Genomic DNA, 27,865 nt, shown 5'->3' on the forward strand with positions numbered 1-27,865 from the left:
ATCATTTAATTGGCTGAGCCACCACTTGCAGCCTAAAGCAACACAACACAGGCACACTTCTGCCTCAGACATGGCAGTAACACAGTCCCGTGAGCCAATATAGTTTCACTTTATTCCTTATGAAGGCGAAATGGAAGAGACTGAATGGTTTGTTGCAGTGGTTACATGGGGAAAAGGAGGAGAAGGAGAAGGAGGGCCTCTTGACAGAGGAGACCTCTTTTCCAGCCTGCTACATAAATGGGAACAGGTGGATTGTTCAGTGATGCAAAGGAAGGAAAAAAAAAAATCACAGAAAAATGACAAGATGGAGGGAAACCAGCTTTTTTTTTAAAAAAGGCATAGGAATGGGAGGATAAAATTATAATGCAAAAGAATAAAATGGGAGGAAATACCAAAGGAACATGTTACAGCCACTTGCACAAGGCTTCATGTCTAAACAGTGAAGGCTGAACTAGGGGCAATCCTGTGGGTGTCTGGCAGAAGCTGACAGGAGCAAGGAGGAGAACGTTATGCTGCCTGTGGGTTGTTGATGCGCCCCATGAAGACTGGGAACCCATTATCCCTCATCACTGCAACAAGGAAGGGCTGAGACACTTCAAAGATATTGGCTGTGCGTGCCAGGGAGACAACTGTGGCAGCCGCCGCTTCCACTCCTTCCTCGCTGATTTCCAGCACAGCCCTGTGGTGAGCACTGGACACGGCCAGTTCTTTATCCGTGGAGATCTCACACAGATCGGCATCATAGAAAAAGCCAAAATCTGAAAGAGAAGGTTGGATTAAATGCATAAAGATAATATCGGATGAAACCTGAACTCTCTTCTCCTTTGGCTGGAAATGGACTTCAAAGCAGAGCTACGGGGGAAGAGATCCCTGTACATGCCTGCAAACATTGTAGTACTTCCAAGGCAATGCTTTCCCCACAATTAGCTAGAGGTAGAATTAAAATGGAGGTACAACATAGCATTCAATAGTGTTATATTAACCAGCAGTGCCCTTCCCTAAGGAAAAGATCTTCTTATCATGTTGACTTAGAAGTATTTCCCGGTCAGCAAAAGTCCCCAGCAACATTAATTAAAAGCTTCCCTTTTTAAGGTTTAGCCCAATTTATTTCTTCTTGTTTTAGCATCGGTAGGGAATTAGTGGTGCATGTCTCCTGAATTAGCCACATTCTGTGTGTGTGTGTGTGTGTGTGTGCACGCGTGAGAGAGAGCAAGAGCGAGAGCGAATTGGTTTCCTTCAATTATTATTTCCCCCTCTTATTTCTTTATTAGCACCACAGCACTATTTCACACACACAAACACAGAACACCCCAAGAGGAAAAGACGTTGGCTAATCTAGAAGCAGACACAAGAATCCTTAAAAGGCATCGTGCTTTGCTTAGCCACACCGGATAGGTTGACACGGCAATTCTTTTACAGCAAATAAATGGTAGTAAATCAGGCCTGTGGGGAGAAGAAATGACAGAAGGACAATACTATTAATACTGGAATACAGTGAGGTTGGTGGCTTCCAGCTGAGGCATTTATTGTGCAATAACTATGCCCTATGAACTCATGTTTAATGGAGGGCTCACATGACATGGTTATTGTCCTGTAAACCACCACCCATGTTTTCCCAGTGCTGCTTCCATCTGTTTTTCTTGTCCCAAGAAATCTAGTTTGGGGAGGAGTGGAGTAGAAGCACTATCTCTCTGCAGTTGAGGACACTTAAAGCCATGCAGCCAGTCCTGCTCTGTGAACAATGGTGTGAAATCGGCTTCTTCATGGGCTTGAGTCAATTAAATATACTGGTGACAGGGTGGTGGAGTGTGGGGGTTAGCGTTTCTTTCTATCACTGACACAACATATCCTTCATGCTGAAAAGGAGCAATGCTTCTTTGCCTTTAGCTCATTTCTCCTCTCTCCAGCTTTATTTTTCTTACCCATCTCCCCAAGTATGTTCATGAGGTTCTGGGAAGTGTCCGCCTTGAATCTGGGTAGGTACACCACGGTAGGCTTGAAATGGGTGCTCTCCAGCTTGGCCATCACTGACTTGAAGACAACTGCACTGAGGCGCTCCTCCACCTCGGTGAGATTTTGAGTTATGGAGCGGGGCATGATGATGACCAGGCTCATGTTGTTAGACAGCTGCAGTCGGCCAACCTAGCAAATTAAACACCATCAGTCTCCTGCCTTTCTCCCATATTCTCATGCACCCTGCTATAGAGGAGCACCCCATTTTCCCAAAGATTTATTGGTCGAAACACAAAATTCCCCACACTGAGATCTATTTGAAACTATATCTACATACTGTAAGTATCTGATATGGTCCAGTGCTTTTTACAATCTAAAAAACCCCACACAAAACCAGATGCAGCTTCTGAAAACGTCTCATAATGAACAACTCACTGGGCAACCAGCACCACTTGCTGAGAAGATTGTGAGATCCTTTTACAAAAATGGCTGAAGTTAACAGCCAGATGCACTGACCCATTGCACCACCTGGAGAGTAAGCCATCTGTGTGGTTTCCATATATATATATATATATATATATATATATATATATATGGTATATGGTTGTTGTTGCTGTTTAGTCATTTAGTTGTGTCTGACTCTTCGTGACCCCATGGACCCAAGATCCAGGTTTGGGGCAACTCGCCCACAGATATTTAAAATCACAAAATATGAAGCAAAATAAAGCATGGGAATATAGGCTGCTGGACCTTTAAAATATGCCCCTCCAAATGAGTTCCAAAACGTACTCTTAAAAGTTTCTTCCCAAAGTTCCCCTTTTCCCCCAGCAGAGGAAAAGACCACATGTTTGGCAAGGTAAAAAAAATTCTTTACTTACAAACTCTCCAAAGGTCAGATTCATGAGCTTCAGAAAAGTCGCACAGGCAGTAAAGCTTAGCTTAGTTACACAGTGGTGAAAGTTCCTAAATTATTGGTATAGAAACTCAAGAGTGGCTTGGCTGGTGAGAGCCATGCAGCTAAGCTGGAGCAACCAGCTCAAACCTCTTCACATGTGGTGGAGACAATAGACTTGCTTACCTATTTCCTCCCAAGGCAAGGGGAAATGACCTAGAAGAAACCTGGTAGGACTGCTTCCACCATGGCATTAAACCTTTCATGCATTAATTAGACTTAAGCATGTTGCTTATATTAGACTTGCTATCCCACACTTAGGTTTTATACAAACCAGAATTGGGGAAGAACTGTGGCTTATATTCAGACCAGTATGGTATAGCTCTAATTTGCTGCTTTCCATTTTTCATCCTCCTCCCCCCTCTCCCTTTTATATTTTGAAAAGAAGAAAGGGTTTTGTGTGGGCTCAACAGAGTAAAGTTAACACACACACACACATCATAAAACGGTTATTTATATAAGGAACACTAAGCCTGTTTGGTGTTGATTCTCCTGTTGGATATGGGGTGCATGTTTTGTATTTTGGTTACTTTTTGGATGACTGCAATATATTTGTTCTGTATTGTTTTAATTCGTATTTGATTGAACTGTATTTTTGTGTTTTATTTTCTGTTCTACAAATTGCTATGGGACTTCCACCAGCTGTGAGAAGCAATTGACAAACCAAACTAGCCTAAGTCTTTACAGATGTGACCCAGTTCAATAGCAGGAGCAACTGTTCAAGGAGAAACCCAAGACAGACACAAGTTAGTCAAGCTGGTGGGGCCACCAAAGAACAGGAATGCCTTAGGAGCTGAGGGTATAAGATCATTCCTGCACTGCAAGTTTCAGCAAGTGTGAAACCAGTTTAAGAAACCTGGAAACTGTAGTTTTGCTAGGAACAAAAGCAATTCTTACCACCTCAGAACTGCAGTTCCCAAGGTTCTTGGATGGGAGTGCTAAACATTAAGCCAAGCTGATACTAGTTTTTGCTTCTATAGGTATGTTCATTGCATTAATAATTAATTTTTTAATATATTGCTTTCTTTGTTGCAAGCCATCCTTACTAGAGTATATGAACCAGGTCTTAGAAATTGAAAATGTAAGCCTCTCCTAATCCTCATAGGCATTACCTTAGCCTGCAGGCTGTGGTCAATGAAGGAGGCCATTGGGTATTTCTTACTCATCATCATTTGAACATTGATGGGAGCTAAGCCTGGGCGGTAGAATTTTGCCTTCTTTGTGTCTTTCTCTACAAACATTTGCTTCCACTTGGCTGAAAAGATGAAGAGCTTGGATCAGTTTATTGAGGCATAAACACCAGAAGAGCTCTGCTCGAATCCAACTAAAAAGTACACATTCCACATTGGCCAACCACAGGCCTCCAGGAAGCCTCACAAGCACAACATAAAGGCATTATGCCTAGTGGCTATCACCACCACCAGCACCATTTATATGCTGCTTTTTCCCATACTGAGGTTTACAGTTAAAACTACAAAAACACAAATATTCCATCCCCATGTCTTGTGGCAGTGGGTTCCACAGTTTAACTATGTGCTGTATGAAGAAGTACATCCTTTTGTCTTTCCCGAGTCTCCTGCTAAGAAGTTTTGTTGGATGACCACATGTCTAGTACCATGAGAATCCACCCTATCATCAGGTTGCAGAGTAAGTTATGCATTTTTGAAGACTGAAAGAAAAAGACACCATACCTCATATTTAATTGACCCACAATCTAAACTTGTACCTGTAAGGGTAATGCTAAAGAAAGTCCCTGAACTTTCCTACTCACTCCTCTTTATACGTTTCACAACCTGGCATTGATGAAGCACAGTTCTGTCCCTAGAGTCACAGCTTGCCTGTCCCAGCCAAATACTGGCTGCTTCCAGAATGAATTTGTGCTCTCCAAGCACCATTGTTACTAATTGTTACAGAGCAGGGAGGATCTACACTACTCTCTCCCCATATATATATGTATGTATTCCTCTCTCCAGCTAGTACAGTGAGGATTCTGGCTGCAGGAGTGTCAAGAGCCCAGCATGTCTACATCCTTTGTGGAAGGCCAACTATTGTGTGGGATAAGGGCGGATAAGTCATTTGCCCTGCATCAACCATCATATTCCTGTTGCTGGCTTCATTGCCTTCCACTTGTGGGGAGACCACTCTACCAGTGCAGGCTCCCTGTGCAGTTAAGAATCATAGAAGATGGGGGCTATATGTAGCCCCTCATCTTTCCCATCAGTCACACTTGTATTGGGCGTGGGCTTTGTATTTCTATATCATATATTGACTTTTGTTGAGACAAGTCAACCGATGGTAGGTCTCTTGAAATTTAAAGTGATATAAAAGCTCAATAATGGTGGAACCTCGAGACATGCCATGGTGTGGGGAAAGGGGGCTAACTGGAATCTGCCTGGGGACCAGTGTTTCAGGAGTTGAGTGCCAAAGGGTAGGGAAGCCAAACTGGCTTGGAGTGAGCAGTCTCTCTGGATCAGACGTTGGGGGACAGAAGGCCCTAGAACCTTCCTACTTACAGTAGAAGTAGACAGCATTAAGGAGTATCATCTTGGCATCAGAATCCAGCTCATTCACAATCTTCTTGATCTTCTTGTTAGTACTTTGGCTCACCCAACCGTTGATGTCCGCCACATCCTGGTTGCTGTTATTAGTAAGGTGAGCCAGTTTGGTTTTATAGAACATCCTTGTCAGGTTGCGGAAATCATTTTCCAAGGGGAGAGCTGCTCATGAAGAAAAAACCAGAGACAGAAAAATACTCCCTTAAGACATACTTCTTGCTCTTGTGGGTTATCTTGAGAGGACTTCTTAACCCATCCTAAATGCCAGGTATTTACAGAGCTGGCTCTCATGGCTGTGGAACACATGAACATTTTCAGTAGCGGCAGGTATGGTGATTTTGCAGAGCTGCCTTCCTGGCATTGCTGTTGCTGCTTATCTGGATGGGGTTTGGGTGCAAGGCAGTAGTGGGGTCAAGGGTGGCCTCACTGTTGCAACTGCATTGTCACACCCTCCAATGGTCATGCTGGTGCACATGTGCTGCCCCAATCTTGCTACCCTACCTCACCCAACCTCACCCTGCTAAGTAGCGATCAGGGCTGTCTTAAGCATATGCAGCGCTGGGGTGCAAAAATCCACCCGGCGCCCCCCTTGCCTTCTGGACGGAGCTGCTGCGGCCAGATCTTGGTTGGATGCCGGGTATTGGTGACAGGGAGGGGGTTACAAATCAAATGAAATGGCCAGGGACTCCGCCGACTCGATTTCTTTGTCACCTGCATTGCCCTCCCTGCTCACATGTTGCCCTCCGTCTCCAGCAAGGCGTCTAAAATTTGGGAGGCAGAGAAAGGGAAGGAGGAAAGTTAAGGCTGGTGGCCACTGGGCACCCAAGTGGCAAGCCTCTGCGGGCAGCTTGTGAAAGCCTGTCCGGGGACCCGGAGCGCCTGCTCACTTTGGTCCTGTGGCACCTTAAGACTTTGATGACAACTCTGCCGTCAGACGCTGGGCAGGAGGGTTGGGGTGGAAAGCTGCCCGCAGCAGAAGATCCCGCCGCAGTGCTCCGACCGATGGGTGGACTCTTCCCTGGACTCGACTCTCGGGCCCCAGACTCTTGACTTGGTGCCCCTGAGAGCCCAGCACCCGGGTGCCCCGCACCCCTAGCACTTATGAGTAAGATGGCCCTGGTAGCGATGCCAGTGCCAGGAGAGCAGCTTTGCCCTGCCACACATGCCCCTCCTGAACATGTTCCCACCATGTTTTCACAGGTCAGTCAGCCATACATTTAAAAGGCATAAATTGGTAGTTCAAAACCATAACTAATTTAAATATGAAGTTCTATGCTCATGGATTTTTTTTAAAGGTTCGTGTGAGTGGGGGTGTTACATAGGAATTGGCTAGCCATATAATTTCCTGTAGCTAAAACAGATCCATCTATTACAACCTCCTGGTCTCATGAATGTTCATTATTTCTGCTCTACCGCCATACTTCATATTGCAGGGTTGAGGTGTGCATCAGGACAGACTTAAATCAAGCTTATTAGCACTGCAGTAGGGGGATGCTTTAGCCCAGAGACTGGTAACCACAAGAGATTGAATATCTGATGTAAACAGTTTGGGGAATTCAGCTGTTAAAAATACGGTTAAAGGACCCCTGGACAGTTAAGCCCAGTCAAAGGCAACTATGGGATGTGGCACTCATCTCTCTTTTCAGGCTGAGGGAGGTGGCGTTTCCAGGTCATGTGGCCAGCATGACTAAACCACTTCCGGCACAACAGGACACTGTGACGAGTGCCAGAGCCCATGGAAATGCCATTTACCTTCCTGCTGCAGCGGTACCTATTTATCTATTTGCACTGGTGTGCTTTCGAACTGCTAGGTTGGCAGAAGCTGGGACAGAGCAACAGGAGCTAACCACTGTCGAGCGGATTCAAACCATCAACCTTCTGATCAGCAAGTCAAAGAGGCTCAGTGGTTTAGACCACAGCACCACCCGCATCCCTTTAATTCAGCTATAATCCATAAACGGAGAATATGGAGAACATTTCAGCTATGTTCCACAGCTATAAAACCAATTTCCACAGATGTTTTCTGTTTTGAGACACACATCTGTCAGTGTGAATAAGATCTTACCTGAGAGAAGATGGTGCGTGGGAAAAGACGGTGTATGGGAATCTTGAATCTGGTAGTTTACTCACCTGGTTGGAAAAACATTGCATTGGCGGAGGTCAAGGCCTCTGATTTCTGGAGACTCTCTAGTGCTCTATGGACACATGTGAATCCTTCAGGATAAAAGAGCAGCCTCTCAAGACGGTCCTTGGTTTGATTGCAGGTGCCTGGATGGCAAAGTAAGGGTTGTGAGGAGCAGATATCTGTCATTGCATAGGCCATGGCTTCCCTTAGTTTGGTGAGGAATTTATTAAGAAGTGAGTGACAACCCGCCCCACAACACCAACAGGACCAGGAAGAGAGCAGGGTGACTCAAGGAAGTGGGGTGCTGACCATTGGTTATGTCCCCTCTAGCCCTGACCTGTCACTGACCCAAGGAAGCGTTTGCCAAGCTGTGCTGAGCTGAGGCATTCATTGTTGCTTTTTGTAATACACGCTGGCACTTTTGGTTTGAGTGATGGGGCAGGTAAGGAGGAAAGGGGGAAAAATAAATTGAATAAATGATAATATATGAGGGGCTGGAGGTCTACCAGGTGAAGCTTAAAAGGAAAGGACATGCTGAAGCTCTGGGAACACCATTTAGGGAAATAATAATAACATTAAATCACGTGGCTGGCATGTGCTGCAGTTGCTCATTGCCAGAGGAGCAATCATGCTGTACTTTGTACATCTTGATATATGCCCGCTTTTCTACACAGAGATTATTTCAGATGCAGAGGTCTTAAGCCTGAAGTGATGATGTGCACACATGAAGGTAGGTATGGCCTTACCCAACAATAGGTTGGAGAGCATCACTGCGACACTGAAGGGTGAAAAGATCAAGTTAGAGCCAGGCTTCTCATGTAGGATTGCTGCTTTATAGAACTCCACAGAAAATTCAGTTAGAGCCTCAAACAACTTCTTTTCATCCTCTGTAGTGGCACGAGCGCACGTGGCCCATGGATTAATGCGTGGCTGGCACTGTTTGGATGTGCAAGGGGTACTTGCCGTTGCCTCTGCTGTTGTTGGTATTCTTGTGGCTGGCTCTGTTGTGTTTGTGGTCCCAGCAGGCATCTCTGGGTCATCCAGACATTCCCTGACACCAACCTCAGAGACTCTTGACTGTTTACATTCATTGCCCTCTGCTTCCCCATCTCTTTTGTTAGATGCAACTTCCAAATGAGTAGCTTCCTTTTGCTCATGGCTCCCTTCGTTTTCTCTCTCGCCTCCTTCTTCCAGCGTCACTGTAGCATTATCTTCATTTTCAACTGGAATCCCCTGTCAAATAGTGTTAGCAATATACCATAATAGATGATGATTAAAAATGCCATTTCAAATACTGCTTGATATATAAAAATATGTCTAAGAGGTATACAGGAAGCTAAAACAACAACAAATGTGACAAAAATACACAATGCAATATTAATACAAATTACTAATAAATCTATTCTTCCCTTCTTTTGACACAGCTCCCCACACAGCACCTCTCAGCTTCCTGACTCTTACCCAGGACTCCCCCCATCCACCCTCACTCTCACCTAGGGCCCAAACAAACTCACAAATCACCCCCAAAATCTCCCCAAAAAGAGGGTTCTTGGAACCTGCTGGCATCCCCCTAGTTCCACCCTCTAAGGTTGCTTTTACTGGCAGGCACCAGGGTTGATGGAGCTGCCACACGCTGCCCACAGCTGTGTAGCTTGGTTCAACACTATACAAAACGTGTTCAAAATCACTATTGTACTGTTACATGCTATCTCAATCTCCGAGCAGAGGGCAATTCTAGGCATTCCAGGGTGGGTGCTTGCCCAGGTTTTGGTTTCCTTGGATTGAAGGCCAGCAGAGCCGAAGATGGGGCAGGGGGAGGGGCTCACAGCATTAACTCCCTAACTGATCTTGCTTCCTCATTAGGTTCCCAGGTGAGCCCCAGAGCCCAGCACCAAGCAAACATGTATCTGAAACATGTCTCTGTCTCTCTACCTTCTTGCTCAGCTCTCACACAACTACTCTTGCATTGTTCTTCTAACCACCAGCCAGGTGGAAAGGGAAAGGCCCATCCATTTGCCCTAGGCAGTGAGCAGCTTCTTTGGTAATACTAATGAGTGTACTTAAGCTAAGGCCATTATGTTACAGTTGGCTAGTTAGAACAGAACAGCTTGGACTACTGCAATGCGCTCTACATGGGGCTACCTTTGAAGGTGACCTGGAAACTGCAATTAATCCAGAATGCGGCAGCTAGACTGGGGACTGGGAGTGGCTGCTGGGACCACATAACACCACTCCTGAGAGATCTGCATTGGCTCCCAGAACGTTTCTGAGCACAATTCAAAGTGTTGGTGCTGACCTTTAAAGCCCTAAATGGCCTTGGTCCTGTATACCTGAAGGAGTGTCTCCATCCCCATCATTCATCCCGGACACTGAGGTCCAGTGCCGAGGGCCTTCTGGCGGTTCCCTCGCTGCAAGAAGTCAAGTTACAGGGAACCAGGCAGAAGGCCTTCTCAGTAGTGGCACACCCTCCCACCAGATGTCAAAGAGAAAAACAACTACCAAACTTTTAGAAGACATATGAAGGCAGCCCTGTTTAGGGAAGCTTTTAATGTTTGATGTATTTCTGTATTTTAATATTAGGTTGGAACCCGCCCAGAGTGGCTGGGGAAGCCCAGCCAGATGGGCGGGTATAAATAATAAATTAATATTATTATTATAATAATTATATCAGAGCTAACCCTTAATGGATACAGGACCCCAGGAGTTGGAAGGGACTAAAGGCATCACACACACACACACACACACCAACTCACAACAATACTTAGACCATAAATCAATGTTCTTTTGGGTGTTGCAACTAATAAATGTGCTTCTTATTCAAATAGAAATAGAATCTGGATCAGCTTTAGCAGCCAGGGCACTCTTGTCTTTTGTTGGAGATTGTGGTGGTGGAGTTGTATATCAGAGCTACCCCAGACGTACCTTAATCATGCTCATGGCATTTAGATTAATTACTGAAAAGATGTGTAAGAGTACAGCTGAGAGAGACTAGAAAGCTGAGTGTTAAAATTCAATAACTAAGGTACAAATCTCTAATGCAAAGCACAAAAAAAAAAAAAAAATCCCGATTAGCATTCTCAGACAACAACTAAAATCTAAACTAAACAGGAAGCAAAGGCGAAAGAAGTAATTCCCAGCAAAAGGCCACTTCCAAATATTCGTAGGATTAATAGTCACACCTGAGAGTCCTGAACATTAATGAACTTGCTGAAGGGGCGCCATGTTCCAGTTTCCGTGTTGTTGCTGCTTCTCGTGGCCCGGGTTGGCTCTTCCGTAACCTCAAGACCCTGAAAGGAAGGACAATGTGCTTGAGGTTGCAGTGGATTGCTTGATGAAGATGTCTGCCGAAAGTTCGGCAGCTGTGAAAAAGGGGGAAATTCCATGCTGGGGATCATTAGGAAATGAAATGAAAATAAAAATGTTTATAGCACAATGTCATTATAGAAATCGGTGGTGTGACTTCATTTGGAATACCATGTACCATTCTGGTCCCCTCTCCTCGAAAAGGATACTGTTGACTTGGAAAAGGTTCAGAAAAGGGCAACTGAAATGATCAAGGAGATGGAGTGACTCCAGTCTGAAGAAACATTGCAGCTTCCAGGACTTTTTAGTTTGGAGAAAAGGTGAGTAAGAGGTAGCATGATAGAAGTTTATAATATTATTATGCATGGTATGGAGAAATATTTCTTTCCCTCTCTGGTAACACTAGAACTCATAGACATATAGCCAAGCTGAATGTTGGCAGATTCAGGGCAGATAAAAGAAAGTACTTTTTCATTACGGAATTTGCTCCTACAATGTCCTGGACCTCACTGCTGGATGATGAACTTGAACTTGGACTCAGAATGCATAAAACTGAGCGGTAGGAAGGCAAAGTTTAAAAAAACACAGCAGATGAATTACATGGCTAAGAATGAGCTGAGATTATCCAAGAAGAGACACACACACACCCATCTTCTTTTTGAAAACAGGGTAAGCATAGCCCTTAGGGTGAAAAGCAACACACATCTCAGGACTAGGCAAGCAAATAGGAATTCCTCCAAGTGAGTTGGACCTGTGAGGTTTGTTCATGCTGGCACTGGTGTCTCCATGTGCTGGGAGATGGAGGTGGAGTCAGTGCTGGCTCAGTATCCAACTTACTCTAAGGACCTCCCCAGAAGGAAGAGTTTTCTAACCGACAGGAGGAGGAGGTGGTGGCTACACTTTAGGGAGTTCATGACTAGAGGTGTCTGATAACACAGGGGTGTAACACCTCTCTGTCAACCTGCTTGGACTCTTCCCAGGATCCAGCTCCTGACTCTCTTGATCACTGGCCCCCTCTTCTGGCTCAGACATTTTTTGGAGGCCCAATTTCACCTCCCCCAACCTGCTAGGATCCTCCTCTGAGCCATCAACCTCTCACTCTCTCCTCAGGATCTGACTATCCCTTCCATGACATCTCCACAGGGCTCATGACACCCAGGAGCCAGTGAAGGCCACCAGCTTGAATATTACTTACACCCTGCCTATCTGACTGGGATGCCCCATCCACTCTGGCCAGCTTCCTACAGAATACAGTGGTACCTCGGGTTACAGACGCTTCAGGTTACAGATGCTTCAGGTTACAGACTCCGCTCACCCAGAAATAGTACCTCGGGTTAAGAACTTTGCTTCAGGATGAGAACAGAAATCGCACGACGGTGGCGCAGTGGCAGTGGGAGGCTCCATTAGCTAAAGTGGTAAAGGTAAAGGTAAAGGTACCCCTGCCCATACGGGCCAGTCGTGTCCGACTCTAGGGTTGTGCGCCCATCTCACTTAAGAGGCCGGGGGCCAGCGCTGTCTGGAAACACTTCCAGTTCTCGTGGCCAGCATGACGAAGCTGCTCTGGCGATCCAGCACCAGCGCAGCACACGGAAACGCCGTTTACCTTCCCACTATAAAGCGGTACCTATTTATCTACTTGCACTTAGGGGTGCTTTTGAACTGCTAGGTGGGCAGGAGCTGGGACCGAAAGACGGGAGCTCACCCCGCCGCGGGGATTCAAACCACCGACCATGCAATCGGCAAGCCCTAGGCGCTGAGGTTTTACCCACAGCGCCACCCGCGTCCCAGTTAAAGTGGTACCTCAGGTTAAGAACAGTTTCAGGTTAAGAATGGACCTCTGGAACAAATCTACTTTGACCCGAAAGACAGCTGAAGAAGCAAAGGAAATAGCAGTTGCTGTAGAAGAGAAGATACCACCGATACACAAGCAACTTGATGACCACAGGTCAATATTGTCTATGATTGAATTGATGGAGAAGCAAACGAATTTGAGGATCAGGGCCATACCTGAACTTGAGAAAGACAACCTGACTGACTTTCTTACGCAGGAATTTGTAGACTTCTGGAACCCAGATTTGGAGAAGGAAAACTTTAAGATAGTGAGTGCTTTCAGACTTGGAAGAGGAGGGTAGAAGAACAGGGTGAGAGACTGTTTGATCACCCTCCGAACAAAAGAGGAGAGGGACAAAATCTTGAGTCTGCACTTCCAGAAGACCTTGGAAATACATCAGTCAAAAGTGGAGATATTCAAGGACATTCCGAAATATCTTTTGGACCTTAGGTCCAATTATAGAGATTTGGTTGCCCTGCTGAGAAGCAACAGAATCATCTTTAGGTGGGAATTCCCCCAAGGCCTTTCCTTTAGCTTTAAAGGAAGAAAGATAAAAATAAGATCAGTGGACGACAAAGAAAGATTTTTGAGAGACCACGGAGAAGACCTGCAGAAAGAAGTTGGAGAAGAGTTAAGAACACTAGAAAGAGGAATTTTAGACATAGCAAGACTACCTTTTGAATTAAAAGACCGCCTGGAGAAGGTGATACCACCGACAGAGCAGGAACAGGCACTTGGTGCAGTTGGAGGAGAAGTAAAGTAACTACATCATGGCTCTGCAACTATTAAGTTGGAATTGTAATGGTCTCAACTCCCCTCAGAAAAGGAAAACTGTGTTTCATTTATTAAAAAAGGAACAATTGGACTTGATTTGTTTACAGGAAACACATGTAACAAGGCTACACAGGAAAGTATTGATCAATAAAAGACTGGGCCAGGAGTTTATTTCTTCGGATAAAGTTAAAAAAAGAGGAGTAGTGATTTATGCAAAGTAGAGACTATTACCGAAATTTATCTTCAAAGATGACCAAGGAAGGTTTGTGGCAATTGAAATTCAAATACAAGGAGAGAAATTCTTAATAGTAGGAGTTTATGCACCAAATGAGGGGAAATCTGAATTCTTTAAAAAGTTGCATGAGACCTTGATGGACTATTTGGACTATAATGTGATTTTGATGGGAGATATGAATGGAGTGGTATCTACACATATGGACAAGGCACAAAGACAGGTAGTCACTAAGGATGGCAGACTACCGAAAACCTTTTTTGAGATGACAGACAACTTGGACTTAGTTGATATTTGGAGAACAAAGAATCCCTTGGCCAGAGAGGGAACCTTCTTCTCTGAAGCCAAACTGACATGGACAAGAATTGACCAAATATGGGTAACTAGAGGAATGGCACCAAAGACAAGAAAAGTGGAAATTTGCCCAAAAACCTGCTCCGACCACAATGCTGTGAAGATGGAGATGAAACTAACACCAACTAACTCCTTCAGATGGAGGATGAATGACGCCTTATTTAGAGATGAAGAAGTGATTAAGAAGGCCCAAAAAACCTTGAGAGACTATTTCGAGATAAATATGAACACCAATGTTGAAAAAAGAGTAATCTGGGACGCAAGCAAAGCCGTTATGAGAGGGTTCTTGATACAACAGAATGCATTAAAGAAGAGAATCCAAAATGAGAAGAAGGATAAAATATTGGAGAAAATAAAGGAAAGTGAAAAGAAATTGAGAGCAAAACCAAAGTCGCAAGAGATTTTGAGAGAAATAAAGTTACATCAAGTACAATACATGAAAATGATGAATCAGGAGATAGAATGGAAAATTAAACAAATGAGACAAAAGACATTTGAGTCGGCAAATAAATGTGGGAAATTGTTGGCTTGGCAAATGAAAAAAAGACAAAAACTAAATACTGTTACAAATTTAGAAGTGGAAGGAAGGAATATACAGAACCCAGCTGAGATTAGAAATTGTTTCCAGAGGTACTTTAAACAACTATATACACAAGGGCCACAGAAAGAAATTGATGTAGACCGATTTTTGAAAACAAATGGATTACAAAAAATCTCTCAAGAAAATAAATTAATGCTGAACTATAAAATAACTGAACAGGAGGTAGAAGGTGCCATTCAGAATATGCAACTAGGTAAATCTCCAGGACCGGATGGACTGACTTCTAGATACTACAGATCCTTAAAAGAATGGTTAGTACAACCTTTAAAGGAAGTCTGTAATGAAATAATGGGTGGGAAAAGGGCACCAGAGTCGTGGAAAGAAGCGTATATTACACTTGTACCGAAAACAGAGACTGAAAAGACGCAGCTTAAGAACTACCGCCCCATATCACTGCTCAATGTGGATTATAAAATCTTTGCAGACATTTTGGCTAAAAGACTAAAAAGAGTGCTAGTGGAAGAGATAAATAAAGATCAAGCAGGCTTTCTCCCGGGTAGACATTTATCTGATAATGTGAGAAACATAATCAATATTTTAGAAAAATTACAAGTGAATATAAACACTAAGGCAATTTTGATATTTGTGGACGCGGAGAAAGCTTTTGACAACATTTCTTGGAGTTTCATGAAGAAGAACCTACAGGGGATGGGGGTAGGCCAAGGCTTTGAAAATGATATAAGTGCAATTTATTCAGAACAAAAGGCTAAATTAATTGTAAATAATGTGGTGACGGAGGAATTTAAGATAGAAAAAGGGACACGACAAGGTTGCCCAATCTCCCCATTGCTTTTTATATCGGTCCTGGAGGTCCTGCTGAATATGATTAGAAGGGACCAATTGGTTAAAGGTATACAAGTCGGAGCTAAACAGTACAAATTGAGAGCATTTGCAGATGATTTAGTACTGACATTACAGGAGCCAGAATCTAGTACTAAAAGGGTTTTGGAACTGATTCAAGAATTTGGTCAGGTTGCAGGATTTAAACTGAATAAGTTAAAAACAAAGGTCTTAGAGAAAAATTTAACAGTGACAGAGAGAGAGAGGTTTCAGAATGAGACAGGTTTAACAGTGGTTAAGAAAGTGAAATACCTGGGGATTAACATGACAGCTAAAAATGGGAATTTATTTAAAGACAATTATGAAAAATGCTGGGCTGAAGTGAAAAAAGATTTAGAAATTTGGTCAAATTTGAAGCTTTCACTGCTAGGCCGTACTGCTGCGATAAAAATGAATGTATTGCCTAGAATGTTGTTTCTGTTTCAAACACTGCAAATTTTGGACAAAATGGATTGCTTCAAGAAGTGGCAGACAGATATCTCTAGATTTGTCTGGCAGGGCAAGAAGCCTAGAATAAAATTTAAAATACTAATGGATGTAAAGGAAAGAGGTGGATTTGCCCTGCCAGACCTTAAACTTTATTACGAATCAGCAGCTTTTTGCTGGCTGAAAGAATGGCTGCTTCTTGAAAACACAGACATTTTGGATTTAGAAGGTTTTAATAATGTATTTGGATGGCATGCATATTTGTGGTATGATAAGGTCAAAGCACATAAAGCATTTAAAAATCATATTGTCAGGAAAGCATTGTTTAATGTCTGGATAAGATATAAGGACCTATTGGAAAACAAAACCCCAAGGTGGCTGTCACCGATGGAAGCGAAAGCTCAGAAAAAGCTCAATATGGAGGCCAAATGGCCAAAATATTGGGAAATTCTGGAACAAGAGGGAGATAGATTGAAACTGCAGAGTTTTGAGAAACTAAAAAACAAAGTGCGAGATTGGCTTCATTATTATCAGATAATGGAGGCATACAATTTGGACAAGAAAATTGGCTTCCAGGTGGAAAAATCAAAATTAGAAACAGAACTGTTAGAACCCAAAACTAAGATTTTGTCAAAGATGTATAACTTGCTGTTGAAATGGAATACTCAGGATGAAACGGTGAAATCTGCTATGATTAAATGGGCACAAGATGTTGGACATAACATAATGATGGCTGACTGGGAACAGTTATGGACCACAGGTATGAAGTTTACGGCATGTAATGCCTTAAGAGAGAATATTATGAAAATGATATACAGGTGGTACATGACACCAGTCAAGCTTGCAAAAATCTATCATTTGCCCGATAATAAATGTTGGAAATGTAAAGAAACTGAAGGTACATTCTTTCACCTTTGGTGGACATGCCCAAGGATTAAGGCTTTCTGGGAGATGATCTATAATTCCTAATTCCCATTCTAATCCAGATTAACAAGCACACCTGTCCGAAGATATTCCAGGGCCAATTCCATCCGCCATTGTTTGTGGTCTGAGTCGGTTCAGGTCCGTCATTCTCAGCTTCTCTTATGCTCTTTTTTGGCACCTCCTTGTTGCAAGAAGTCACAGAGAAATAAATCCCCATTAGGAAAGTCTTTGTTCTCTTGGGAACAAGGGGTTAAGGATAAAGGACCTAATTCCCATTCTAATCCAGATTAACAAGCACACCTGTCTGAAGATATTCCAGGGCCAATTCCATCTGCCATTGTTTGTGGGCTGAGTCGGCTCAGGTCCATCATTCTCAGCTTCTCTTATGCTCTTTTCTGGCACCTCCTTGTTCCAAGAAGTCAAGGAGAAATAAATCCCCATTAGGAAAGTCTTTGTTCTCTTGGGAACAAGGGGTTAAGGATAAAGGACCTAATTCCCATTCTAATCCAGATTAACAAGCACACCTGTCTGAAGATATTCCAGGGCCAATTCCATCTGCCATTGTTTGTGGGCTGAGTCGGCTCAGGTCCGTCATTCTCAGCTTCTCTTATGCTCTTTTCTGGCACCTCCTTGTTCCAAGAAGTCAAGGAGAAATAAATCCCCATTAGGAAAGTCTTTGTTCTCTTGGGAACAAGGGGTTAAGGATAAAGGACCTAATTCCCATTCTAATCCAGATTAACAAGCACACCTGTCCGAAGATATTCCAGGGCCAATTCCATCCGCCATTGTTTGTGGTCTGGGTCAGCTCAGGTCCATCATTCTCAGCTTCTCTTATGCTCTTTTCTGGCACCTCCTTGTTGCAAGAAGTCACAGAGAAATAAATCCCCATTAGGAAAGTCTTTGTTCTCTGGTTTATCATGACCAACAAATGTGCTTCATTCTTTTAATCAGAAACTGTGTTGGGTTCTAGAGCAGGTGGACAAATAATTGCACTGAAAAGGTGGGAGAAACTGGGTGACTTGAGGAAGGGCTCAGGTGGGGTGAGGGAGGTGAAACTGGAGCCTCAAGAGGTGGCAGGGCTGACACACGGGGGACAGTGACCAAGAGAGTCAGGAGCTGGATCCTGGGTAAGTTTCAAGTGGTTGTTGGAGTGGTGTCCTCCCCCTGAGATATTGGATACATCTAGTCAGGCACCTCCTAAAGAGCTGCTGCCGCCAGCTTTTCCCGTCATTCCTGTCTGTAAAGACACTCCTCAGGGGAGATGCCTGAGAGTACGTCAGATACTGAAACTGCACTCCTGCACCAAGGACATAGAGGTGCTGGCGCCAACATGAACAAATATCACAAGCCCAGCCCACTCACAGAAGTTCTTGTTTGTTTGCCCAGAGCAGAAAGGCCTGTCGTTGTCCGTGCTAAGGTTTGGGCCTTCCCCAGTCTTCAAAAGGAAGAAGGAGGAGACATTGAGCTTGTTGGATCAACGCCTCAGCTCACACTTAGGAGCACTGGACTGCATCTGTGCCATACCAGCCTTGCCACCACCTGCCCCCTTCCACTATCCCTTCTGGCATGTAGCAGTGATGTGGGAGACTGGAGCTCATGTGAGTGCCGCCATCCCATTCTGCTGCCCACAACTGAATTTAACAGAGATTGGCAGCTAAAATTCAAATGTGTTTATTTGGACTAGTAGTCCAAACATGTGGCATCATATATGATGTTGGATGCGGGGCAGGTAAAGACATGGCTGGGCCAAAAGGGGATTGTCACCTGTTAACCCCACGCAAAAGACCTGGATGCAGTGGAGTTTGTGATGTCAGGTGATGGACAGGTAGGCAGGCCCACTGGACGGATCTTGTTATCTACCCCGACAAATATGATGAAGGAATTAAACGTATAGAAGATGTCATTGAAAGCATGCAGCTATCTGAGATGGGGTAAGCCCAGGAGATGACAACACACACAGCCTTCCTCTCTTTTTCATGTACACAGATGCGGCTCATACCACATCATAACATGCCCCCCTCCCAATCTTTCTCTCTCTCTTTCAATACTAAATGCAGGAGAATTAACAAGGAAGTAGTACTGCTGTCCTCATGTCCTACTTGTAAGGTTCCCATACGGCTTTGGCTGTCCACAGCCACACACACACACACACAGAGAGAGAGAGAGAGAGAGAGAGAGAGAGAAACACATTGGACTAGATTGAGACAAGTGTCCAAGACCACAAAGCAAATACAAGGCAGAGGTTAGATCTGAGTCCTAAATACCAAACCACATATTTGACCCTGATACTGCAACCCAAAAGCACCCATTTCACAGAGGGCAAACTGGTGGTGCTTAGAGACAAGTAGCCTGCCCAAGAACCTGAGTGCAAAGCAGAGGTTGGGTCAGAGACCCCAAAACACCAAACCACACTTGAATCCTACATTTTTCTGCTGCAAGGGGACACCCAGGTCACAGAAGCACTGATGGTGCTTGGAGACAAGTAACCTTCCCGAGAGACTACAATGCAAAAAAATGAGATCTGAGCACCCAAACACTCCCCTGACCACACATTTTCCTGCCTCAGCATAACACCCACACCACTGAAGGCAGGTCAGCTAACTTCCCATTCAAATCAATGCCCCTTCAGTAAATTTACTTACCATCAATTACCCACCCTGATGACCCTTCAGTTGATTAATTTACAATTAATTTCTGACCCCAAATCTGCCCTGGAGGAGCCCCTCTCCAATTAACCCTCAATGCCCTCCATTCCCCACTGCCTCAAAAGAAAGCAAAATCTGAATCTTGGGCTTATTTTCCTGCCCAGGCAACAGAGCCCAGTTCTCCTTGCCTCCTACTTGAAAGGAGAAACTTGGATGGGAGAAGGATCTTGGGAAGGCAGGTGCTGTCCACTCAGTGTTCCACCAGCCAGGCTGCCTTGTATTTCCTTCACATACGTTCCTCCTCATTGCAGCACTGAGGTTGTCAATGGAGCCTTAAAATAATATGGCTTTAAAAATAACCCCAAACCTGAGCATGTGCATGTTGATTTTCATAGAGTTTGGAGGGCCTTTTCAAGAGGCATAAAGGTGCCATAAACTCTGGGAACAGGGAGCACCACTGATTCTCCAGAAGCCACTGAAAGACTCCCATAGCTTTGCTGCTCTCATTGGCTTCAGCATCCCATGTGTTAAAATAAGCAGGACAAGGAGGAGCCTGCTGGCAGATGGTTCAGCACTGCAGTCTGAATGTGGATCCTAAACTGTCCTGGGGCCCTGCTGGACACACCTGTAGCAGCGACAGATTCCCACAACAGGCTATAGGTTTTGAGAGTTAGTTGTTCCAAATGCAACTTGAAAACCAGGAAGTAACAGTGGTAATGTTAGGTAAGGTGTGAACCAGGAATCTCCCAGTCTGCATCTTGGCATGACTCCAGCGCTCCTTGAGACTGATATGTGTCCAGGTCAGAAGCCCTCTGCAACCAGTAGAAGGACTATAACCAAAACAAAGTAGTGCAGGCCAGGCAGGTGGGGGAGGCAAGGGCCGGGCAGAGTGCATTTCAAAGGTGCAGCTTTGTCCTGCATGTTAGATTTCTAAAGGAGAACTAACAGTACTTCCCATTACCCTCCTCTTCCTGAACATATTCTCTCTAAAGCAAGTCCTCTGCACTTTGAGGGGAATGAACTTTCAAATAAGCATGCTGTGGATCATTTAGGACAGGGGTGGACAAGATTTTGTCAAAGGCCACATTTCCTCAGGGAGTAAACTGTCTGGGGTTTCTACATGTCCATGGTGGGCAGGACTGAAGCTGACAGTGGGCAGGATCAGAGCCCAGAGTGGGCATTCTATACCCTTTTAAAACATGGGGTTTTTTGGGGGGGGGTTATTGGGCTGTTGTTTTTATTTTGATTATATATTTTGTGGTTTTACATTTTGATTTTGTTCAGTGAACTGCCCTGAGACCTCCGGGAATAGGGTGGTATATAAATTAAATAAATCAATTAAAATAAATAACACAGCCATTGCCTCTTCCTGGCTTGCTGTTGTCTTTTGTAGGGATCTTTCTGAAGCTGGGGAGGGGTATGTAATAACAGAACAGCAGAGCTGGAAACAAGGCCAGCTGAAGATATTTGGCTGCTTGAAACCGAACAACGAATGTTGCCTCCTCTCCTCCCCAAGTCAAGCTGTATAAATAACTACCCAAGACTGGGCAAGTTGTTTTGGCACCCGAGGCAGAACATCCCACAAGGAGCCCTCTCTTTCCTGGCATCAAAAATACACTAATAAGTTGTTAAATAAATAAGCCCTCTCCTGCTTTTCATGGCACTCCAAACCACTCTGCCTAATATTAGGGAGCAGGGCTGGCCCTGACTGGAAGGTAACCTAAGATGTCATCTAGTCCAATCTCTTTCTGTGTTGCTTACACCTCTGCTACTCACCTGTGAGAAGCTTGGTATCAGAGTTGCGGCCAGGCCTAGGAGGATCAGCCAGATCTTCATGGTGGCAGAAATCCTGCCAAAGAAAGACACTTGAATTTAATCCCCAAAGAAGATGAATGCACTTGCTCCCTGCATGGGACTAACACAGCTCCTCACTGGAGAAATTTCTGAAGAATATCTGCTCCAGTCAGCTGCTTCCTCTCCTTGCCCCCCTTCTCTGGCTGCTTGCAGGCTCCTCTCTCCCATTTTTCGCAATCTCGGATCACGTGCCTAAAGAAAACATTAGATTCACGGACTTCAGGGGAATTCCAGTTCCCTAGTTTCCCTGGCTTGAGAGGAAATCATTAGAAGATGTGGTGAAATAAGAAAACTGTCAAAGGAGGGGAAGGCCGAGGACAGAAGTACTTCTCAAGTAGAAAAGAAAGAGTTCAAGAAATTACCTTCTCTGTTGGGAATTCTTCAAGCGATATGGCCCAACTGTTGTGACATACCTTATCTACTTTCTGAGTGGATCATGGGGGAGGGAAAAAGGGGTTTATTTATATCTCATTGGTTGGCTGCAGGCAGTAGTTAGTTAAAAATTAAGGATTAATTCTCCAAAAAATGAGAATTCCTGTAAATCATGAGGCAGGAATGGGAGCAGGCCAGCCTGAGGACTAAGGATTTTATTCATTTGTGGTGGGAGTAAACTAAGATGAAGGAACAATCGGTCACGGCTGCCGCCTGCCAATATTATTAGAGAAATGTTTTAGAACAGGAGTCTTTTTAGATTGCCTCTTGTTTCTGTTCAATTATTGGAAAAACAAAATCTATTCATCAGACCCAGTGTCTGTGTATTTAATAATGGTTAGGATGCTATATGCCAGAAAATGGAAAGATAATCATAAATCTAATGAATTCAATTTGATAAGGAAATTTCAGGAGCTATTAGGTATAAATAAAGTTGGCTGTAATGATAGTAGTATAGAAGTATTAGATGGTTCAAAGTTGGTTAAATACCATATTAAGAAGATACTAGAAATTTCAGGGAAGGGAGTTAATTTTAGGTATATATGATTAAACAGCTTCCCCAAGATGGTGGTCTGGGTTGTAGTCAGCAAGACTTGACTCCTGTAGTGTAGCCTTCCTCAAACTGGTATAAACAGGGTAGCTACTTGAAAGAAGCTCCAAAAAATAGGAACTTCACCCCCCAAGTAAAAGGATAAAATTTGTTTCAGATTTATATATGCTAATTATATGAGGAAGGAAGGTTATTGGTTTGTTTTTGTTTTGTTATGTATTTTGTGTTTTCATTTTGCATTTCTATGTTGGGAACTACCCTGCAGCCTTCAGATGTAGGGCAGTATACAAATTTATAATAATAATAATAATAATAATAATAATAATAATAATAATAATAAACAACTGGTGCTGTCCTGACATTTTGTGTTGTCTGGATCTCATAGCAGCTGTAGTCCCCAAAATGTCTGGAGAGCACCAGGTTGGAAAAGCTTGCTATACGAGTATATTTGAGCTCTGCAAGTCACATACCTACTGCAAGCCACATACCCCACCTTTATGCCCAAGAATAGTTGAGGAAAGTTAGGCCAGTGCAGACTCCCTTGTTCTTTCACTCATGGGAAAACTTTGCTAGAATAAAATCTATTTGCAATGTTTGTAATAAGTGATGTTTTGTGGATAGAATATTAGAATTATAGATCTCTGTACGCACAACAAACTTTTGCTTTCCCTGAGCTCTTTCTGTTCATACCTTTGTTGATGGGCTTCCATGCACAGAGCTATACAAATATGAGCTACCTCACCTCTTTGGTGATGGGGAACAGCTGTAGTTCAGTGGGAGAGCATCTGCTTCACATGCTCCTATGCTCCTTAAACACATGCACATCTGGTCTGCTCCTTTGGCTTTACTAGCAGAAACCAAGCAGAAGGTGTGTTGAAACTGAAAGTACATATTCATGCATTGTATGAAGTCCAGTCTCCTGGTTGCTGGAAATAATGTAGGTCTTTAGCTCCTGATTCCCCTGCCTGCACTCTGTGCTACTCACTTTGCCTTGTTGAGACTATGCTTCATGTTGGACCCCGCTCTCTTTGGTAAGTATTTTGAGAAAACAGACTGAGATCCTAGCCCCTGAAGTCCCCCAGGAGCAATAGAGTATGTCCCTGCCCCATGGGCTGCAAAAAGAGCAACACTTGTTGCCATTAGCAACAAGATACCTCTGCCCAGGAGGGATGGCAACAACTGGAATACCAGCCTCAGCTGCTGAATAGTACTTCATATTACAGGTGCCATTGGGGCCTTTTATGGTAAAAACTGGATCTAACAGCAAGTCTGGCCTACCAAGGGGAGAGCAACTCTGTCCAGAAACACTCAGACAAATCATTCACTGACAACACCTCCATCTTTTCTGGATTGAACATGAGTTTACTAGCCCTCATCCAGGCCCTAACTGAACCTAGGCACCAATTCAGCACTTCCACATCTTCCTCTGAATGTGCCGAAAAGGAGAAAAAGAGCTGAGTATCATCAACATACCAGCAACACCAAACAGACTCCAAATCAAGCTTTTAGCTCTTTCACAATAAGTGATCTCATCTGTTTTTCTCTCCGCATTTGGCACAGAGGTATAATTTGGGGTGGTCAAAGAAACAGTTGTTGCTCACTCCTCCTCGCAGTGAGATGGCAGCATGGCCCAAGTTTGATTTCCTTGGGAGGGGAGAGAGCACAGGAAACTGGTGCCATTTTTGCAATATTTGCTTTACCTACAAATAATCAAGTTGAAGAATACATGAAGGCAATTGGCATGTGCTGTGGAAACTACCCTACTTCAGATCCCAAGAGAGAGATCCTTCCCCTCCAAAATATTTCTACTGGTTCCCAGCTTTTTGTCGTTTCACTGTGTCCTCAGGGACTACATTGTTAATGTGAAGTCCCATTTGTGCATGGCCTGAAATTAAATACTGTATCTATTTTGGCCCTGCTTTGAGAAGCGAGTGCAGCAATGTTGCAAATGAATCAGAGAAAGCAACATTGTTTAACGTCAAGTCTCTTCCCACAGCAGAATCTGTGTAATGAACTACAATTTAAATGCAAGCCGAATCAATCCTTCTACCTTTGCCATAGCTAATACAAGTGACACCCTAATATATCCCTTTTGTTGTTGTTGTTGTTGTTGTTTAGTCATTTAGTCGTGTCTGACTCTTCGTGACCCCATGGACCAGAGCATACCAGGCACACCTGTCTTCCACTGCCTCCCGCAGTTTGGTCAAACTCATGCTGGTAGCTTCGAGAACACTGTCCAACCATCTCGTCCTCTGTCGTCCCCTTCTCCTTGTGCCCTCCATCTTTCCCAACATCAGGTTCTTTTCCAGGGAGTCTTCTCTTCTCATGAGGTGGCCAAAGTATTGGAGTCTCAGCTTCACGATCTGTCCTTCCAGTGAGCACTCAGGGCTGATTTCCTTAAGAATGGATGCGTTTGATCTTGCAGTCCATGGGACTCTCAAGAGTCTCATCGAGCACCATAATTCAAAAGCATCAATTCTTCGGCGATCAGCCTTCTTTATGGTCCAGCTCTCACTTCCATACATCACTACTGGGAAAACCATGGCTTTAACTAAACAGACCTTTGTTGGCAAGGTGATATCTCTACTTTTTAAGATGCTGTCTAGGTTTGCCATCGCTTTTCTCCCAAGAAGCAGGCGTCTTTTAAATTCATGACTGCTGTCACCATCTGCAGTGATCATGGAGCCCAAGAAAGTAAAATCTCTCACTGCCTTCATTTCTTCCCCTTCTATTTGCCAGGAGGTGATGGGCCCAGTGGCCATGATCTTCGGTTTTTTGATGTTGAGCTTCAGACCATATTTTGTGCTCTCCTCTTTCACCCTCATTAAAAGGTTCTTTAATTCCTCCTCACTTTCTGCCATCAAGGTTGTGTCATCTGCATATCTGAGGTTGTTGATATTTCTTCCGGCAATCTTAATTCCAGTTTGGGATTCATCCAGCCCAGCCTTTTGCATGATGAATTCTGCATATAAGTTAAATAAGCAGGGAGACAATATACAGCCTTGTCGTACTCCTTTCCCAATTTCGAACCAATCAGTTGTTCCATATCCAGTTCTAACTGTAGCTTCTTGTCCCACATAGAGATTTCTCAGGAGACAGATGAGGTGATCAGGCACTCCCATTTCTTTAAGAACTTGCCATAGTTTGCTGTGGTCAACACAGTCAAAGGCTTTTGCTTAGTCAATGAAGCAGAAGTAGATGTCTTTCTGGAACTTAGTTTTAATGAAATATGTTATCTGGGAAGCATCTGCTGTTGGTTGGGCAGCTTGGTCGCCAGATGTGGGCCAGGAGGAGTCACCAGAGCTGAGACATGGCATCTTCCTTTTCAGTGTCAGGACTGAACCTTTGCAGGAAGGGAACATGTAAGACACATTTCCCTTGCCAGAACCACAGACACTTCTCACACATCACAGTTTAGAGGAGACAGAGCTAATAAATTCAAGAATTTCCAGATTTCAGCTGCTGCAGAATTCACCTTCAAAATAAAAATGGTAGTATCAAGGATGCTTCTTAAATGTGTGCTTAATATAGTATTAATATTGAGCACTTTTTTTAAAAAAAGTATGCTTAACACCACCACTTTTATTTTGAAGGAAAAGCAGCCATGGGTCCTCTGATCTGGCCTGAACTCTGGATTTGTATCTGGGTTTCCAAATGACTTACTCCCCTTGTTTGTACATGCCCCCCTCCAAAAAAGTGCTGTTTCAGCACTTTAATGCTAAAAAGGAGGCTTCACCTCCCAAATAAGTTGTGATGATGCTATGGGCTCACCCAGTTGCCAACATTGCATCTTGAACTATGCAGGCAACCCAATGCAAACTAGACACATAACGCAAGCGATTTCCATGGGCCATGCAAAAGGGGAAGTGACTGAGGTGGGCTCAGTGTGGGCTACAAGGACTTGAGACACTGAATGTAGGAATGCCATTCCTTCTCAGGCCAAGCTCCTTTGCCTTATACAGGTACAGGTTGGGCAAAATTTCAACAGGTCAGGCTCTTTCTTTTAATATTGTGTCAGCTCCATGTCAGGAAAAAAACTGCTTCTCTGGAGCGTGTGTGGGGTGTGTTGGGGGTGTGGGTGGAGGGGTGAGAAACACACACTAAACAGCAAAGGTTTCCATGCAAAATATTCTGCAAGCAGGGCCTCTCTGACTCATCTTGTAGCTCTCTCAGAAACATCTCAAAAATGCAACCCACCCTTTGTCCAGGTGTGCCTTAAAGAAGCAAGCACACTTGCTGCAAAGTGCTTCCTGTGGCTGATGATGGGTGCCATTGTGACATTTCAACTATTAGGATAGTTTGGAGCCCATCACAGCAGGTGATTAAGCTGGACTGGTGGGCAATTTGTCCAGTTTCCAAAATTTTCGCAGAATGTGTGGGATGCAGAACAGGACACTTGCGTTGCAAACAATTGTTATCAAACGCAGGCATTTAGTTCGGCATCACCATACTAATTAAAATATGAAGACAGAAGCCATTGTCAATGTGGCTGTACATATTTAGCACCAAGGTTGTGGTATTCTCTGCAAGCCCCTTGTTCTAGTTTGCCTTGCATAGGCACCTGGTGCCTGGGGCCTTAGGCGTTCCAGCCCCCACAACATTCCCCATGAAGGGGCCGGGCACCCAGAAAATTTTGTGCCAGTGCATACGTGAGCACATGATGTGTGCATGCTGACATCAGGCATGCTGGCAGGCAGGCTGACATCAAATTCCTGCGTGTGTGCAGTGGGAGCACCCCTGGGAACACAGGGCCCAAGGGCCAAGCCAGTGGACCTGTTGCCCTGTACATTTTTTCCATCCAGAAGACTGTGCTGCCTGAGTTTTCTGGCATAAAGAAATAGGATTCTATGTGAGGGGCCCCACTGCCCACCATTCAGTGGACATAAAGGCTGTATACACACTCCTGTTTACTCTGCACTCAGTGAACTCCCTTGTGTGTACATACCTGTATGTGTTTTGTCGCCTGAGGCGACAAGGGCATGTGCGTCTGTGGCTGAGGATGACGTATGGCTACTTGCCTCTCTAACAGAAACATCTGACTTATCCTTAGGGCAAATTGGAATGACTTACACAACCAAGAGACAGTATCTGTAGAAGGAACACCAGAGAAGTCCCATGACTAAGGTCACGGTTGGGGACAGGTGGAGGTGTCTCCGCTGTGGTTGTCCTTGCACAAAAGCATCTGGTGGGAAACAGGGATAGGGGCAGACAGACACACCAGTAAAGGAGGAAATGGAAACACAAAAAGGGGAGCGCTTTTGACATGAGGTAATTGATCAGGTCAACTACAAGGGTGGGAATGAAACCAATTTTTTTATTTTTATTTTTAAATGATATTTATTGAAAGATTTTTTTTTTAAAGTTACAAAAGAAAACAAAGTAGAAAAAGAGAAAAACAAGCCACTTCCAACCATACAAATACACAAAATAAGAGAGAAAAAAACAAAAATACACCACAAAAATTTAAAAACATTTAAAAACAAATCCATTATTCTCAACTCCTCAACTGTCATT

General features: G+C 44.0%; 1 protein-coding gene across 8 annotated transcripts; it reads right to left on the bottom strand.

The window, feature by feature from the left end:
* Positions 1-90: 90 nt before the first annotated feature.
* On the bottom strand, positions 91-21,776 carry SERPING1 (serpin family G member 1). 8 transcript variants are annotated; one of them, XM_080994509.1, is made up of 13 exons: positions 21,732-21,776; positions 21,292-21,364; positions 17,619-17,723; positions 17,395-17,499; positions 17,171-17,275; positions 16,947-17,051; positions 10,765-10,872; positions 8,332-8,818; positions 7,591-7,728; positions 5,419-5,622; positions 4,018-4,160; positions 1,923-2,142; positions 91-758 (listed from the first exon to the last, which is right to left on the bottom strand). In XM_080994509.1, the coding sequence occupies exons 2-13, from the start codon at positions 21,349-21,351 to the stop codon at positions 508-510; spliced, it is 2,031 nt and encodes a 676-aa protein (XP_080850635.1). In that variant the 5' UTR covers positions 21,352-21,364; positions 21,732-21,776; the 3' UTR covers positions 91-507. The 8 variants fall into 8 exon arrangements, with proteins under 8 accessions (XP_080850635.1, XP_080850639.1, XP_080850638.1 ...); XM_080994513.1 differs by lacking the exons at positions 17,619-17,723; positions 21,732-21,776 and having other exon boundaries at positions 21,292-21,515; XM_080994512.1 differs by lacking the exons at positions 17,395-17,499; positions 21,732-21,776 and having other exon boundaries at positions 21,292-21,515.
* Between the last annotated feature and the right edge of the window lie 6,089 nt (positions 21,777-27,865).

This window comes from Podarcis pityusensis, assembly GCF_964106645.2.
Source record: "Podarcis pityusensis genome assembly, chromosome: 1".
NCBI lineage: Eukaryota > Metazoa > Chordata > Lepidosauria > Squamata > Lacertidae > Podarcis > Podarcis pityusensis.